A 16,316-nucleotide genomic window follows, 5' to 3' on the forward strand; every position below is an offset into this window, starting at 1 on the left:
GTTGGAGATCAGCTTATTAATCTTATTTAGAGAGAGGGTATGATTCAAGATGTGGTATAAACCAGAGTGAAAGAAAATTTCAGCAACTGAGGTGGACAAACAAAATATTTTAAGATGACAAATTTCTTGAAAGACCTAAATGAAATCTTTAATGCAATCTTTGATTTTCTGTGAATTTTAAGGAAAAAAAAAATGGATAAGAATGTAAACAGAATAAATTTTAAAGGAAGTTCACCCCTTAAGAAAGGATTGAGGGAAAAAAAGATTAAAGATTTAAAACAGGCCGGGCGCGGTGGCTCAAGCCTGTACAATCCCAGCACTTTGGGAGGCCGAGACGGGCGGATCACAAGGTCAGGAAATCGAGACCATCCTGGCTAACACGGTGAAACCCTGTCTCTACTAAAAAATACAAAAAAAAAACTAGCCGGGAGTGGTGGCGGGCACCTGTAGTCCTAGCTACTCGGGAGGCTGAGGCAGGATAATGGCGTAAACCCGGGAGGCGGAGCTTGCAGTGAGCCAAGATCCGACCACTGCACTCCAGCCTGGGTGACAGTGCAAGACTCCGTCTCGAAAAAAAAAAAAAAACGATTTAAAACAAAGTAGAAATATCTTATATTCCCAGAAATGCTATTTTATCAGTAGATTGTACAACAAATGAGCTGAGAAAGCTCAGTTAAAAACATGAATCTGAAATATTTTTCTTATTGCTGGAACGCTGTCCTGATATAATACAATTGTAACATGGCCACTTTAGGAGCAACGTCTCCTAAATGTCTCCTATGGATGTGAATTGTAGCATGAAAGTAACAAGACCTGAGAAGCATTCTCATCGTCTATTTTTAGATTTCTCCAGAAAGCAATATTTGCTATTCTTGAACTGTTTTTAATGTAACCCGTTTTATTCACTGTTGGCAAAAAGAATATTTGCATAGTAGACTACATTCCCAAGAATGATGTGGTGTTCTTTTTTTTTAATCTTCAAAATGGTATAGTGTTTATCTGGGAACTCGATGGCTTTTGTAATTATTTCTTCTAGCCCTACCATGAAATCAGGTTGTTGAAAGTCCCATGTAATTGAGCAAATTGGTTTTCCATTACTGATGTAGGATGTTTTGTTAGTAATGATACACATTTTGTTCTGAAATGTTGAAAAATACATTATGTGTGCACATGCGTGTGTGTGTGAAATATAAAAATCATTTAATGCATAGCAAGCCATCTACTCTGAACTAGATTTTTAGAAGATCTTCAGATTTAATCAAATTCTGCCTCTTAGACTTGAATTCAAACAAAATACTATACTATTCCTATTATTTCATGATCAAAACTAAAGCTAAGAAATGGTACTTTTTAATTATTTTTTCTCACTAATTAAAATGGAATGCAATAGAAGAAAATTATTAATATTACAATGTTACATACAAAAGTTATTTGAAGGCCAGATGCAGTGGCTCATGTCTGTAATCCCAGCACTTTGGGAGGCAGAGACGGGCAGCTCGCTTGAGCCTACAAGTTCAAGACCAACCTGGGCAACATGGTGAAACCCTGTCTCTGCAAAAAATACAAAAATTTGCTGGACATGGTGGCGCATGCCTGTAGTCCCAGCTACTTGGGAGGCTGAGGTAAGAGGATTGCTTGCGCCTGGGAGATTGAGCCTGCAGTGGGCCAGGATCACATCATTGCACTCCACCCTGGGTAATAGAGCTAGACCTTGTCCCTCCCCCAAGCCCCACAAAAAAAAGTTGTTTGAAAAAGATGATTTGGATCCTAAATATAAAATCTTTATATGTAAAGTTTATAAAACATAATCTTTTGTATTTCTTGTATTTCTTTTGAAATGCAAAAGATTTAGAAACAACCGCTGATTTGTTCGTTATATTATAAAATATTAATTTAAATACAGCTGCTTTTATGGGGGTATATGGGAAAGTATTTGAGTAAGAATGTCATTTTCAATTACTATTCATTTAGCAAATATTTATTAAGTACTTATGGTACTTTTATGTATGTGTATGTGCGTGCACATACACAGGATACATGTTCTCTGCCCTCTGAAAGCCTAATAGTTGTGTAGACAGGGTGTACATTTATGTTAAATCAGATAAGTACCTCTTAACTAACAATGCAGCAAATGACTCAAAACAGTATATAATTAAGTTCTGAATAAGAAACACAGTCAAATGCTGTCGTTTCACAAGAGAGAAAGATCATTGGCGGATACAAGAAAACTTCATAAAGGATTAACCTTAGTTTGGAGAAGTTGGATTTGGAGAGGTAGAGTCACATGGGGAGCATTTAGTTAATGGGTGTAGGATAGGCAAAGGCAAAGAGTAAGAGAGAATGTTGTATTTGGATAGTGGTAATTATAACAGCTATTAAGGGTGTCTATGTGCCAAGCACTGTAAGGTGCAGTTTTTAACTCCATTTTTGCTAAAGTGGAAGCCAACGCAGTAAGAAATTAAATTGCCCAAGGCCATGTAACTCTCTAGAAGGTAAAACTGGGCAACCAATCCAGTGCAACCTGACAACTCAATTAAACCTGAGATTTAATTGGTGTTCTAGACTTGAGCTGTCTGATATTGTAGCCACTAGCTACGTGTAGTTTTGAGCACTTGGAATGTGACTAGGAAAAACTGAGATGTGCTCTACATGTAAAACACACATCACCAGCCTGGGCAAAATGGCAAGACTTCATCGCTACAAAAAAAAAAAGAAAAAAAAAAAATAGCCAGGCTTGGTGACACACACCTGTAGTCCTAGCTACTTGGGAGGCCAGGATGGGAGGATCAGTTGAACCTAGGAGATCGAGGCTGCAGTGAGCTGTAATTGCACCACTGCACTCCAATCTGGGTGACAGACCCCTTTTCAAAACTAAACTAAACTAAAAAAACACTCATCAGATTTTGAAGAGTGTATATGAAAAATGAATGTAAAATATCTCACCAATAATTTTATATTGATTATGCATTGAAACAATATTCTGGTTGTATTATGATCAACTATATTATTAAGGTTAATTTCACCTTTTTTTTTTTACTTTTTAATATGGCTATTAGTTAATTTAAAATTACATAGGTAGCTTGTGATATATTTCTATTAGACAGCGCTGTTCAAGATTGCATACCAGTGAATGAACAGTCCAACTGGAGTGAAAGAATAGAAGAGTGATGACAGGCAAAGGAAAACAATATTTAGGATTAAATTAGACCAGCACTTAGGTTTATCCTTGAGGTGATCCATGCATCACCATCTGCCTCAAATTTTCAGGGTGGGGAAAGTTGTTAAAATAGAGATTTCTGGATCCATTGCAGACCTTCTGAAACAGAATCTCTGAGAGTAGGGCAATCTCTAAAACTTTAGTCACCCCCTAAGTCATTATTTTAATTTCTTCATTGTAAAGGTTTTAAGGCCTACCTATCAAGAGGGATCTGCGAGAGAGACTATAATGCTGGTTTTATGAAGACAATTAATGTGAATGCTATTTTCTTAATTTTCTGACCAATTTTGTTGGATTGGACTACAGTAAAATGAAAGACATAGGCAGTTGATAATAGTGTCGTTTAAAGAATTGCTTTTTGGAGACTGGGTGGTTGCTACTTATTTAATAAATAGGGAAAGTAACAATTGAAAAATTGTTGCCATATAATTTGTAGTCTAGCCTTTCACAGAAATGAGGGCCACATAGCTCTGGCTATGGGATTTGGTGATTGGTGGAATGTTTAGAATCTTTACACTGGATCTAGACTGTCCTAAAGAAGCTGGCTGTCCTGGTGTCCTTAATTCCATGGTACATTTTGTTAAACTGATTTGCCTTTTTAAGTTATACCAGAGCTTAGGGCTTTCAAATTACTCTGTCCTACAAAAGATATTGATCTATTTATTCTTCTAAGAGACAATCATGGTGAGCCATTTTTAGCCTTTTTTGGAAGTAATTGATAATAAGGCAAATCAGTCTTATTTCTTCATGATGACATAGAGTTTATGAACCTCAAGGCCTTACAGTAATATTCCATATTAACCTAAAACAGTGCATAGTTCTCAAATTTATGTTGACCATTGCTTTGGCTACCTACATTCTTGACCAATGATCAATTAAAGAATACTAATGATATTGATTAAAGAATACCATCCTCCTTAGAAAGGTTACCAGAAGGAAGTACTGTGCCTGAACAGAATTTTTTCCATGAATGGCAATTTTATTAGACATTCATCAGCTATTTTCTCAATATATACCTTTTTTTTTTCTAAAGAATGTGCTTGACCTGCTTGCATAACCTGAAGGCATAAGAAATAACTTTGGTAAAGTGCTGGGATTATAACACTTTTTAATAGCTGAAAATAGCTGTCAACTAGCTCCTTGCAAAACAGTCTCAAATGATTTTCAGTAGGACATAGGAGGCTACAAAAATTAAATCACTGTCACTGAGTAGAAATAGCCACAAGGGGCCGAGCACGGTGGCTCATGCCTGTAATCCTAGCACTTTGGGAGGCCAAGGCAGGCGGATTACAAGGTCAGGAGATCGAGACCATCCTGGCCAACATGGTGAAACCCCCGTCTCTACCACAAATACAAAAATTGCTGGGTGTGGTGGCACATGTCTGTAATCCCCGCTATTTGGGAGGCTGAGGCAGGAGAATCGCTTGAACCAGGGAGTTGGAGGTTGCAGTGAACCGAGATGGCACCACTGCACTCCAGCCTGGTGATATAGTGAGACTCCGCCTCAAAATAGATAAATAAATAAATAAAAAATAAAAAGAAATAGCCACAAGGGTATTGCCTCACTGGCAAAACGTTTCCCATTTTTTAAGTTGACTATAATTTGGAATGCATTCTCTCATAGTATTATAAATAGACTTAGTCTTCTAGAGCAACCTACCAAAAATATCTTTTAACTTACCTGAATAATAGTGCTGTTTCACCTTCCTTTACCTTGACTTGGTTGGGAAAAATGCATTCCTATGATAATAGAAGATGCCCAATTAAATTCTCCTTCCTTTTTGTTGAAAGAAGCTTTCCAGTCAGGGGCATTGAGAATGGGTAAACCTTCATAAACCTAAATATCTTGTATAAAGTATTTCTCAAGGTCTTTCTTTTCTTGGAGGTTCTGAATTGTGGCATAGGGAGATATTGGATCTCTGCAGGGGTAGGAAATCCAAATTACTGCTGTCTTCTATTTGCTTATATGAGTCATTTGTGAATTGAGTCAGGTGCTTTTTATACCAATATGGAGGAGAAATAACACGCTTTTTATAGTTTTATTTTATACACATTCAGCAGAGGTTATGTGCACAAACTAAGCTCCTTGAAGGTTTGTTTGCTTTTATATTTCCAGCATTTAGCACGGTGCCCAAAACATAAAAGATGTTGGGTTTGTTGAATGCATGAGTGATTGCAGCCTTCCTGAAGAGTCTAAATTCTGTGTGGTCTTTTCAAGATTGTGGTAATTTGATATATACATTATTTTTATAGCAATTTAAAAATTGAATCATGAACTTTATAGTAATAAGCTCTTTTAGATACTTTGCTTTCTCATATGAGACAATACATATTCTGAAACTTTAAATGGGATAGCCTTGTTGGCTGCCTTAAACCCACAAGAAGACAATTGTTTTTGGTACAGTGGAAAAATTAGCAAAATAAAGATTTGGCTTAATTGAATTTAATTGCCAAAAGACAAACTGTAATTTTCCAAGTTTAAAAAAAAATCTCTAAATCGCAATATCAAGGGAATGTGTCTATTTTAAAATAAGAACCTTCTTACTTTTGGCCTTAACTATAAACACCACTTTTCCCTAATCTTACCCTTCATGAGCCATAGTAGGAGTACATATAGTCTAATACTTACAAGCATGGGTTTTAGAACTCAGATAGACCTGAACTCAAGCTTTACTCTGCCACTTACTCCTGTGTGATTTTGGTCAAACTACTTAAACTCTCCAAGAAATCTGTTTTCCCCTTGTAAAATGGGGACAGTAAAGGATCCTGTGAAGTTTAAGTGAACTAACAATGTCTATAAAGCATTTAGATATACAGAAATGTTTAATACATGTTAGTTGTCATATACATTGCATCTTTCTGCCTCTTTCATTCATGCTGACTTTTCCTCCCAGCCTTTCTAGCTACTTTTTAAGGACTTACTCTCTCATCCAAGTTCCCATAGTGGTCCATTACTGTAGTCACCATATATTATGATTCCATGTTTGTCTGCCTTCTGCAATAGATCATGAATTCTTCAAGGGCAAGGAGTACGCTTGTATTTTTCTCAGCTCCTACTACAGGATTTGCCACATAGTGTTTAATAGAGTATTTGTTAAATTGCTAATTGACTTGTATACGGAACTCTTCTATAAATTCCGCAATGTTAATCAAATGATAGTGCTATTTTAGGACTTAATATATGCCTATTAGGAAGTAATTATTTGGCATTTAAGTACAGAAGATTAGACTGTTACTACAAAGCTAATTGAACGATGACTCTAAGTAGTAGACTATAACAAATTCTTTAATCATCTGTATGTAATTGATTCCAGCAACTTTTAAAACCTTGTATATAAGTGAATCTATTTGCTTCCTTCCTACTGAAAGCCATCAGAATCAGTCCCATTTTTTTTTTTTTTTTTTTTTTTTGAGTGGAAAGTTTTTTTCTATTCTTTTTTATTTTTTTTATTTTTTAATTTATTTATTATTATTATACTTTAAGTTGTAGGGTACATGTGCATAACGTGCAGGTTTGTTACATATGTATACTTGTGCCATGTTGCTGTGCTGCACCCATCAACTCGTCATTTACATCAGGTATAACTCCCAATGCAATCCCTCCCCCCGGCCCCCTCCCCATGATAGGCCCCGGTGTGTGATGTTCCCCTTCCTGAGTCCAAGTGATCTCATTGTTCAGTTCCCACCTATGAGTGAGAACATGCCGTGTTTGGTTTTCTGTTCTTGTGATAGTTTGCTAAGAATGATGGTTTCCAGCTGCATCCATGTCCCTACAAAGGACACAAACTCATCCTTTTTGATGGCTGCATAGTATTCCATGGTGTATATGTGCCACATTTTCTTAATCCAATCTGTCACTGATGGACATTTGGGTTGATTCCAAGTCTTTGCTATTGTGAATAGTGCTGCAATAAACATACATGTGCATGTGTCTTTATAGCAGCATAATTTATAATCCTTTGGGTATATACCCAGTAATGGGATGGCTGGGTCATATGGTACATCTAGTTCTAGATCCTTGAGGAATCGCCATACTGTTTTCCATAATGGTTGAACTAGTTTACAATCCCACCAACAGTGTAAAAGTGTTCCTATTTCTCCACATCCTCTCCAGCACCTGTTGTTTCCTGACTTTTTAATGATTGCCATTCTAGCTGGTGTGAGATGGTATCTCATTGTGGTTTTGATTTACATTTCTCTTTTAAACCCAGAATTTCATATCCAGCCAAACTAAGTTTCATAAGTGAAGGAGAAATAAAATACTTTACAGATAAGCAAATGCTTAGAGATTTTGTCACCACTAGGCCTGCCTTACAAGAGACCCTGAAGGAAGCACTAAACATGGAAAGGAACAACCGGTACCAGCCATTGCAAAAACATGCCAAAATGTAAAGACCATCGAGGCTAGGAAGAAACTGCATCAACTAACGAGCAAAATAACCAGTTAATATCATAATGGCAGGATCAAGTTCACACATAACAATCTTAACCTTAAATGTAAATGGACTAAATGCTCCAATTAAAAGACACAGACTGGCAAACTGGATCAAGAGTCAAGACCTATCAGTCTGCTGTATTCAGGAGACCCATCTCACACGCAGAGACATACATAGGCTCAAAATAAAGGGATGGAGGAAGATTTACCAAGCAAATGGAGAACAAAAAAAAGCGGGGGTTGCAATCCTAGTCTCTGATAAAACAGACTTTAAACCATCAAAGATCAAAAGACACAAAGAAGGCCATTACATAATGGTAAAGGGATCAATTCAACAGGAAGAGCTAACTATCCTAAATATATATGCACCCAATACAGGAGCACCCAGATTCATAAAGCAAGTCCTTAGAGACTTACAAAGAGACTTAGACTCCCATACAATAATAATGGGAGACTTCAACACTCCACTGTCAACATTAGACAGATCAACGAGACAGAAAGTTAACAAGGATATCCAGGAATTGAACTCATCTCTGCAGCAAGCAGACCTAATAGACATCTATAGAACTCTCCACCCAAATCAACAGAATATACATTCTTCTCAGCACCACATCGTACTTACTCCAAAATCGACCACGTAATTGGAAGTAAAGCACTCCTCAGCAAATGTACAAGAACAGAAATTATAACAAACTGTCTCTCAGACCACAGTGCAATCAAACTAGAACTCAGAACTAAGAAACTCAATCAAAACCGCTCAACTACATGGAAACTGAACAACCTGCTCCTGAATGACTACTGGGTACATAACGAAATGAAGGCAGAAATAAAGATGTTCTTTGAAACCAATGAGAACAAAGATACAACATACCAGAATCTCTGGGACACATTTAAAGCAGTGTGTAGAGGGAAATTTATAGCCCTAAATGCCCACAAGAGAAAGCAGGAAAGATCTAAAATTGACACTCTAACATCACAATTAAAAGAACTAGAGAAGCAAGAGCAAACACATTCGAAAGCTAGCAGAAGGCAAGAAATAACTAAGATCAGAGCAGAACTGAAGGAGGTAGAGACACAAAAAACTCTCCAAAAAATCAATGAATCCAGGAGTTGGTTTTTTGAAAAGATCAACAAAATTGACAGACCACTACTAGCAAGACTAATAAAGAAGAAAAGAGAGAAGAATCAAATCGACGCAATTAAAAATGATAAAGGGGATATCACCACCGACCCCACAGAAATACAAACTACCATCAGAGAATACTGTAAACACCTCTACGCAAATAAACTGGAAAATCTAGAAGAAATGGATAATTTCCTGGACACTTACACTCTTCCAAGACTAAACCAGGAAGAAGTTGAATCCCTGAATAGACCAATAGCAGGCTCTGAAATTGAGGCAATAATTAATAGCCTACCAACCAGTCCCATCTTTTAAATTGATTTCCTCCCAGAATTTTAAAGCTGATTACTTAAATATAATATTTGATTTAGCTAAACCTTGACCAGCATTGAGAACGTGGTATGTGTCAGGTACTGAGGACTTTAGTATGCTATCTGGTGTAAGTCCTTACAACAACCCTACTAGATATAGGTACTCTTGTCTTCCATGCCTTTATGATTAGAAACTAAAGTTTGGATGGGTAATTTGCACTATGTCACAGAGATAGTAAGTGCTAGATCCAGGATTTGAACAAGCGTTCAATACTTTATATGTATTACCTCAAGGCCAGGCATGGTGGTCCACGCCTGTAATCCTAGCACTTTGGGAGACCAAGGTGGGCAGATCACTTGAGGTCAGGAGTTCGAGACCAGCCTGGCCAACATGGTGAAACCCTTTCTCTACAAAAAATACAAAAATTAGCCGAGTGTGGTGGCATGCACCTATAGTCCCAGCTACTCCAGAGGCTAAGGCAGGAGAATGGCTTGAACGCAGGAGGTGGAGGTTACAGTGAGCCAAGATCATGCCACTGCACTCCAGCCTGGGCGACAGAGTGAGACTCCATCTCAAAAAAAACCACAAAAAAACAAACTTTATATTTATTGCCTCAAATTAAATTTTTAAAGATGATAAAGTTCAAATAAAACTTAGGCAGTGTGATTCTGGGGCCTAAAGTTTTATTTGTACTTTATTAATGCATATAAAGTATCTCATGCTTGTCTCAGAGTAGTTGTTCAAAAATGATAGTTTTTTCTCTTCTGATAAATTAAAAGATGATTATGTAAAAACCAGTCACCTGGGCCTTGTAAGGGAACATAACTGTCCAAACCTATCTGGGCTTTTACGTTCCTTGTTGCATCGTTGTTGACCATCTTATTTTCCTCTGAGAGGATGTTCCAACATATAAGAAATCAAGAATATCAGAAAAGGGTGCAGAATAGTAGGTTTGTCTTGTTTCAAAATTCAGTTTTCTTTTTCACTAAAGATTTGTCTTATCAAAAAACAAGTTACTTTTTTAAGGCATCTGTGTGAAATTTTAGGTGTGGTTTTTTTCATCACTGTGTATATTTGTCTAATATCTTGAGTAATAAACATTTGTCATTTTTAGATTTTTAAAAAGTCATCTTTGCAGTTTGATTTGAATGTGGATTAACTTGATGTCCAATATCTTAAGATCCAGATAACTCACACACAATTTTAATAATAACTTGCACACAATTTGACTAATATATAAATTTAGAAATTCAGTAGGTCAAATATTTTCTGATTGTTACTATTACATATAGCAAAATCCTGGTATAACACAGTTTACCATTATTTTCTTTCTGAACATCAGCATTATACAGAGGTTGGTTCTATGATGTTTAGAAAAAATGCTTTAAAGATACTTAAAGCCCTATATTTCATGCAGGCATTGTTCATCTTTTTAAAAACAGGTAAATCAACAGACTGGGAAGATGATGGTTGGGGAGCATGGGAAGAAACCGAACCCCAAGAACCTGTAAGTCTTTATAAATGTATGCATGTTTTTTGATAGTGGCATTTTCCTTTTGTAATGATGGTGACGTATTTCAGTGTCAGGTTGACATTTTAAAATCTATGTCAAGAACATTTTTGTGCTTACCTAATAGTACTTAACTAGATACTTCTTCTTAAGGAACTTAATGACATTGTAGCTAAAGCAGGTGTCTTCGTTCATTTTGTGTTGCTATAACAAAATACCTGAGACTGGGTAGTTCATAATGAACAGAAATTGGCTCACAGTTCTGGACGTTGGGAAGTCCAGGATCAGCAGCCAGTATCTGGCAAGAGCCTTCTTGCTGCATCATAATACGGTGAAGGTGATAGGACCAGAGGGTGGTGGGGAGGGTGGGAGGGAAGAAAACATGGGCCAAACTCCTCTTTTTATAACCAGTTCGCTCCCAGAATAATGAACCTGCTCCCTTATTAATGGCCTTAATCTATTCACTCTGCTCTCATGACCTAATTACCTCTCATTAGGCCCCACTTCCCAACACTGTTGCATTGGGGATTAAACTTTCAACACATGCTTTTTGGGGGCACATTCAAACCATAGCAGTGGGCTAAATAGAGAATAATTGTTTTAGGATTCTTTATCTTTCATAAATTATTCTTTTACATTCTTTTACTATTCACTCAAATATTTGCTGTACCTACCATATTCTAGGCATTTTTGTAGGTGCCGGGAGTATAGCAAGGAACAAGGTAGACAAAGTTCCTATATATGTTAGTATATTTTCACATATGAGTAATAATAAAAAAAAAATCTAACTTTAATTGGCTTAAATATGAAGAAAACTTATTTGCTTACATAGAAGGAAGTCCAAAGATAGAATGGACTCCTGGGTTGGCTGATCAGGCAATTCAAATATGTCAAGTTCTTTCCTTCTGTCTACTTTGTATATGCAGTGTTGGCTTCATCCTAATGCCTGTTTCACTCACAGATGTAGTGTGGACATGTTTCTTCATTAATGGTTAGAGGGAGAAGACGACTCAGGCTTTTCATGACTCTTTCAGGAATTAGGGAACTACTTTCTTAGATGTCTCTAGCAAACTTTTCCTTATATCTTCTTGGCCAGGATTGGGCCACATGCTCATTTCTGAACTAATCACTGGCAAGGGATACGAGATATTCATTGTTGAATCATATTGGAGTTAGAGGGTAAGAGGGTCAGCTTCTCCTGAGGCCCATGGCAATATGGATGTTGATACCTGAACAAAATCAGGACTTTGTTTTAAGAAAGAAGAATGAATATTAGATAGGTCTTCTTACAGTCCTATTTCTAGGAGCTTATACTCTATGAGAGGGAGACATGAAAAAGAAAGATGGATGAAAAAGAATTCAAATGGTAATGTGATAGCAAGTTATCAAGTGACTGCTGTAGATTGGGTGGTTAAGGAAGTCTTTTCAGAGGATGTGACAGTTCAGCTGAGATCTAAAAGGCAACATGGAGTCAACAATGTGAAAATCTGACAGAGAGGATCCTAGGCCAGGGCAACAGCTCATGCAAAATCTCAAGGCAGGAATGGGCTTGAGAGTTTGAAGGAACATAAAGAAGGCCAGTGTGATGTAGCAGGACTGACACTGTTACAAGATGGGGCAGAGAAGAAAGCAGGCCAGATGTCAAACTTTGTGAATTTGGTGTTTATTCTAAATGCAATGGAAAACCACACTTACCTGATTTCTGGCTTTGACAGCTCACCTTGGCTGCTCTTTGGAATAGGTTGAAGTAGGGAGCAAAAGTAGAAGCAGGGAGACCAATTTCAAGGCTGTTGCAGTAGCTTAGTTGAGAGATGATTGTGGCTTTGATTAAGGTGGTATTAGTGAAAATGAGAAATTGATGGATTCTGGATAATTTTCAGAGGTAATGATAAGACTTTCCCGTGAGCTGGTTATGAAGGATGAGAGGAAAGTGAAAAACCAATAATAACTTATTTGATCTGGGGTGTGGTATGAAATAGATAAAACATGATTGTTGAAAGGTTGACATTCTCAAAAGGTGAGTAATAGATGCCATTCTCTTTACTTTTGTTAATATTTGAAAATATCCATAATAAGAAGTTTTTTAAAAACCTTGCCAGATATTTGGCTTGCGTAACTGGAGGGATGTTGTGTCATACTGAGTTGGGGAAGATGAGGAAAAGAAGAGCTTTAGCAGAGAAATCAGAGAGCATCATGTGCTAAGAAGTAGAGATATGCTCATGTAATAGAGATTTATGGAAAAACTCCATGAGGAGATTAAGAACAGGAAACCATTTCAGAAGACCTCTAGGAGAATTAGGATGTGTCGAATAGGATAAAATGCAGCTCAGGGAAGTTGGTTACCACAGCACCTCCATGAACAACACCTGGTCCTCTTCTAATGCTATGTCAAAATGGAGCCTCAGCTACTCTGCTTTTCCTAAGACTGACTGGTTTCTGCTTACTCAGGATTTAAACTGTTGCATGGCTTTTGCTATGTCTCTTGCTTGTGGTTGTCTTAGATTATTTCTCCTTCTTTGTTTCACATTCAGAGCTCATATGAAGATTTTACTGAGTCTGTTGATTACAACCTAATATCCTAATATAGGATATTTGGGGAGGGGGACATACTGTTTATACCAGGCCACTTCATGGGACATCAGCAGCTCTATTTTTGCTGCCTCCTAGTCAGGCATTCATCAGCAGTTTAGTTCGCTATGGCAAGAATGAGGAGGGGAGGGAAGGAAAGGAGGGGGTTTGTGTAAACAAGCTTGAAGATTCTTCATGACCCTATGAAAGTGACCTTTCAGAAAAGGATGTGCTTTGAGAATTTCCCAGAAAGGGATAGTGTAAATGGCAGTTACCTTACATGTGGTATTTGGTACACTTACTTTTAGTATTTGCTTTCTGAAATCATGTAGCTAAGTTACCATTGTGAATAATGTAAGAGACTTCCAAGTAAGTTTGAGGTTTTCTGGAATAAACCTCACAGGCACTGCATATTAAAGTGGACACATGCGTTTATAATTTCAGAAGAGGTTCCAGTGTGACAGTTATTATTACATATGTAAAATAGTGCCGGTGCTGAGCTACAGTATAATATTTATTTCAGACCCAGGTGGCCACATGTTAAAAGAACCCACTGATACATACTTGGCTTTTTCTGTAATGGGTATTTGTTAATATTTGTGAATGACATAGTTAGGCATTTGTGTGTGAGGCAAGCTGTCTTTAAAGGTATCTACTAATTCTTCCCCGATAGTATTAAGTGGGTTAGTTTAGTCATAATGTGCCACAGACTTGCCTTTTGGCTCATCTAAAACGTGCCTTCCTAAGTGTGTGCTGTTTTATGGCATTATAACCTAATGAGTAGAAAAGAAGGAAAAGGTGCTACGCAATGGGGTCAGAGAAGCAAGTAGGTCTGATGTGAGGCTTTGTAAATTTGAAATTTATTCTAAATATGATCGGAAACCACATTATCTGATTTCTGGTTTTTCAAGCTCACCTTGGCTGCTCTGTGGAATAGGTGTAGTTTTTCTTTTTTTTTTTTTTTCTTAATTAGCTATATTATTCTTTTAATTTCTTCTTAATTAGCTGTATTTCTCATACTCATGAGGGTCATGGGCCTCTTTATTTTGCAGTATTTCATTTTGATGTGCCAGTGTTGCGGCTGATTCTGAGTGACGTCGACAATGATAGCATAGTTAGAATGCATAAGCGTTAACACAGTTCCTTTAAATCTGACCTGTAAAGCATGGCTTCTTTTTTCCGCAAGGATATACTAAATCTAGAGATAACCTAAATCAAGGGGTCTCTAGGGATAAATCTAAGGATCTTTTAACTGATGTAGTTAAAAGCTGAAAGATGCTTCTACTCATTCTAAAAACACATAAAAATACTGACATGTAGAACATTTCTTCATCTGGATAAAATCGGAATATTTACAAATGGCCCTAATAGATGAGAGTAGCTTGGTGTTCTTTTTCTTGATAGATTTGCTCATGCTGTGACTTAACAAACAAAGCAAGTGAAACAGTATTGCTAGACCTCATTCACAACAATTTTGGGTGTACCAATTATTCCTAGCTGTTCCTATTATCCACCTTTGAACCCCTGTACCTTGTCATGGGTCATATGTACATGGTGAGGGAGAATACATTTGAGTGACAGTAAAAGTAGGCAGGTACAATGAAGTTCAGAGGTTATCTAGTTGTTTAAGTTATCCTGTTTGTTCGAGAGAGCTTCTTTGAATTTGGATCCTTTCCTTAAGACATCTTTGTTAAAGGAGACTGGTGGGTGGGAACAAAATGGCACTATGGCCAGAGTAAGGACTATGACCTCTCCCTCGAACAGCCGCTTTCTGTATGTAGCACTATTACGAAGTTTTGCTGAGCAGAATGTTTTATACCAGGCCTATTAGGAATCTACTCAGCTGAGGTAAGAGACTCCTGTTATTTCTACTACCATCTGTGATTATGAACAACTCCAGAACTATAACCAGCTCCAGAGGCAAGAATTAGAATAAATGTTGGCAGATGTGTGAAATGTAAAAGTATACGTTCTAGTTGCCTAGTTAGAATGTAAAGGAGTGGAAAGAGAAACTTTTATTCTCTCTTATTAGGAACAGATAGCAGGCTCAAAACCTACCTCCTCTGAGAGTCTGAGTCTTATCCACATTAAAGAAGGAACCAGGATTGGAAGAAGTGGAATGTCTTGAAGTCAACTTACAGTTGTGTCAAGGCATTATAATTATAAAAACAATTATAGAGGCCAGGCTCAGTGGCTCACGCTTGTAATCTCAGCACTTTGGAAGGCTGAGGCAGGCGGATCACTTGAGGTCAGGAGTATGAGACCAGCCTGGCCCAAATGGCAAAACCCTGTCTCTAACTAAAAATATAAAAATTCGCCAGCCGTGTTGGCACATGCCTGTAATCCCAGCTACTTTGGAGGCTAAGGCAGGAGAACTGCTTGAACCTGGGAGGCGGATGTTGCAATGAGCCGAGATTGCACCACTGCACTCCAGCCTGAGCAACAGAGTAAGACTCTTGTCTCCAAACAAACAAACAAACAAACAAACAAAAAACAATTATAGGATTCTTCACCAGTTGCCATTGGGTTGAGGTTATTCTAACCAGAAGAAGGTAAATTTTTCTTCTGCGTTAGTCTGGCATTACGGAGATGGTGTGTTTTGCTCTTCAGGAGTGCTGTGGTACTGCGTAGTTAAGCCACAGGAGGGGAAGCAAAGAGGAAAGGAGCAGCAGCCACTGCCACTGAATGCTGACAGGGAGGCCAACTCGCTGCTACTGAATTCAGCAAAAGACTAAAAACTCCACAGTGCTTTTTATCTCCACAAGTCTGTTAGCTCTTTGAGAGTAGTTTCTTATTTTTATGGCAGAAAATGACTTTTATGTTCAGAGTGACAGTACTGGGATCTGGACAAGGCTTTTTTAGGAAAGGAGAAAGCCTCTTTTTTTTCTGACTCTAGGTTGATTCTGATTCTATTTTTAGGTGTTAGCTATAATAATGGCTTAGTGAAGAAAGCATATTTTAATATGCACTATCAGCGTAGCCAGCTATGTCCAAGGAAGTGTGCATGTATGACACTGGTAGGCTTAGGAGCTTTAATGGTTTCTGTGATAGAAGACAAACATCTTTCTGCTATAGCTATTTCATGTCTGTATTCATCTGCTCAGGCTGCCGTAACAGAGTACCACAGACTCGGTGACTTAAACAACAAAAA

General features: G+C 37.6%; 1 protein-coding gene across 1 annotated transcript in view; it reads left to right on the forward strand.

Moving 5' to 3' along the window:
* RAB3GAP2 (RAB3 GTPase activating non-catalytic protein subunit 2) overlaps positions 1 to 16,316 on the forward strand; it is a 122,838-nt gene that overhangs the window by 28,539 nt on the left and 77,983 nt on the right. Inside the window, exon 2 of the mRNA XM_050761039.1 lies at positions 10,530 to 10,594. Coding sequence (XP_050616996.1) covers positions 10,530 to 10,594 — 65 coding nt within the window. The remainder of the gene's footprint in view (positions 1 to 10,529; positions 10,595 to 16,316) is intronic.

This window comes from Macaca thibetana, chromosome 1 (assembly GCF_024542745.1).
Source record: "Macaca thibetana thibetana isolate TM-01 chromosome 1, ASM2454274v1, whole genome shotgun sequence".
Taxonomy (NCBI): domain Eukaryota; kingdom Metazoa; phylum Chordata; class Mammalia; order Primates; family Cercopithecidae; genus Macaca; species Macaca thibetana.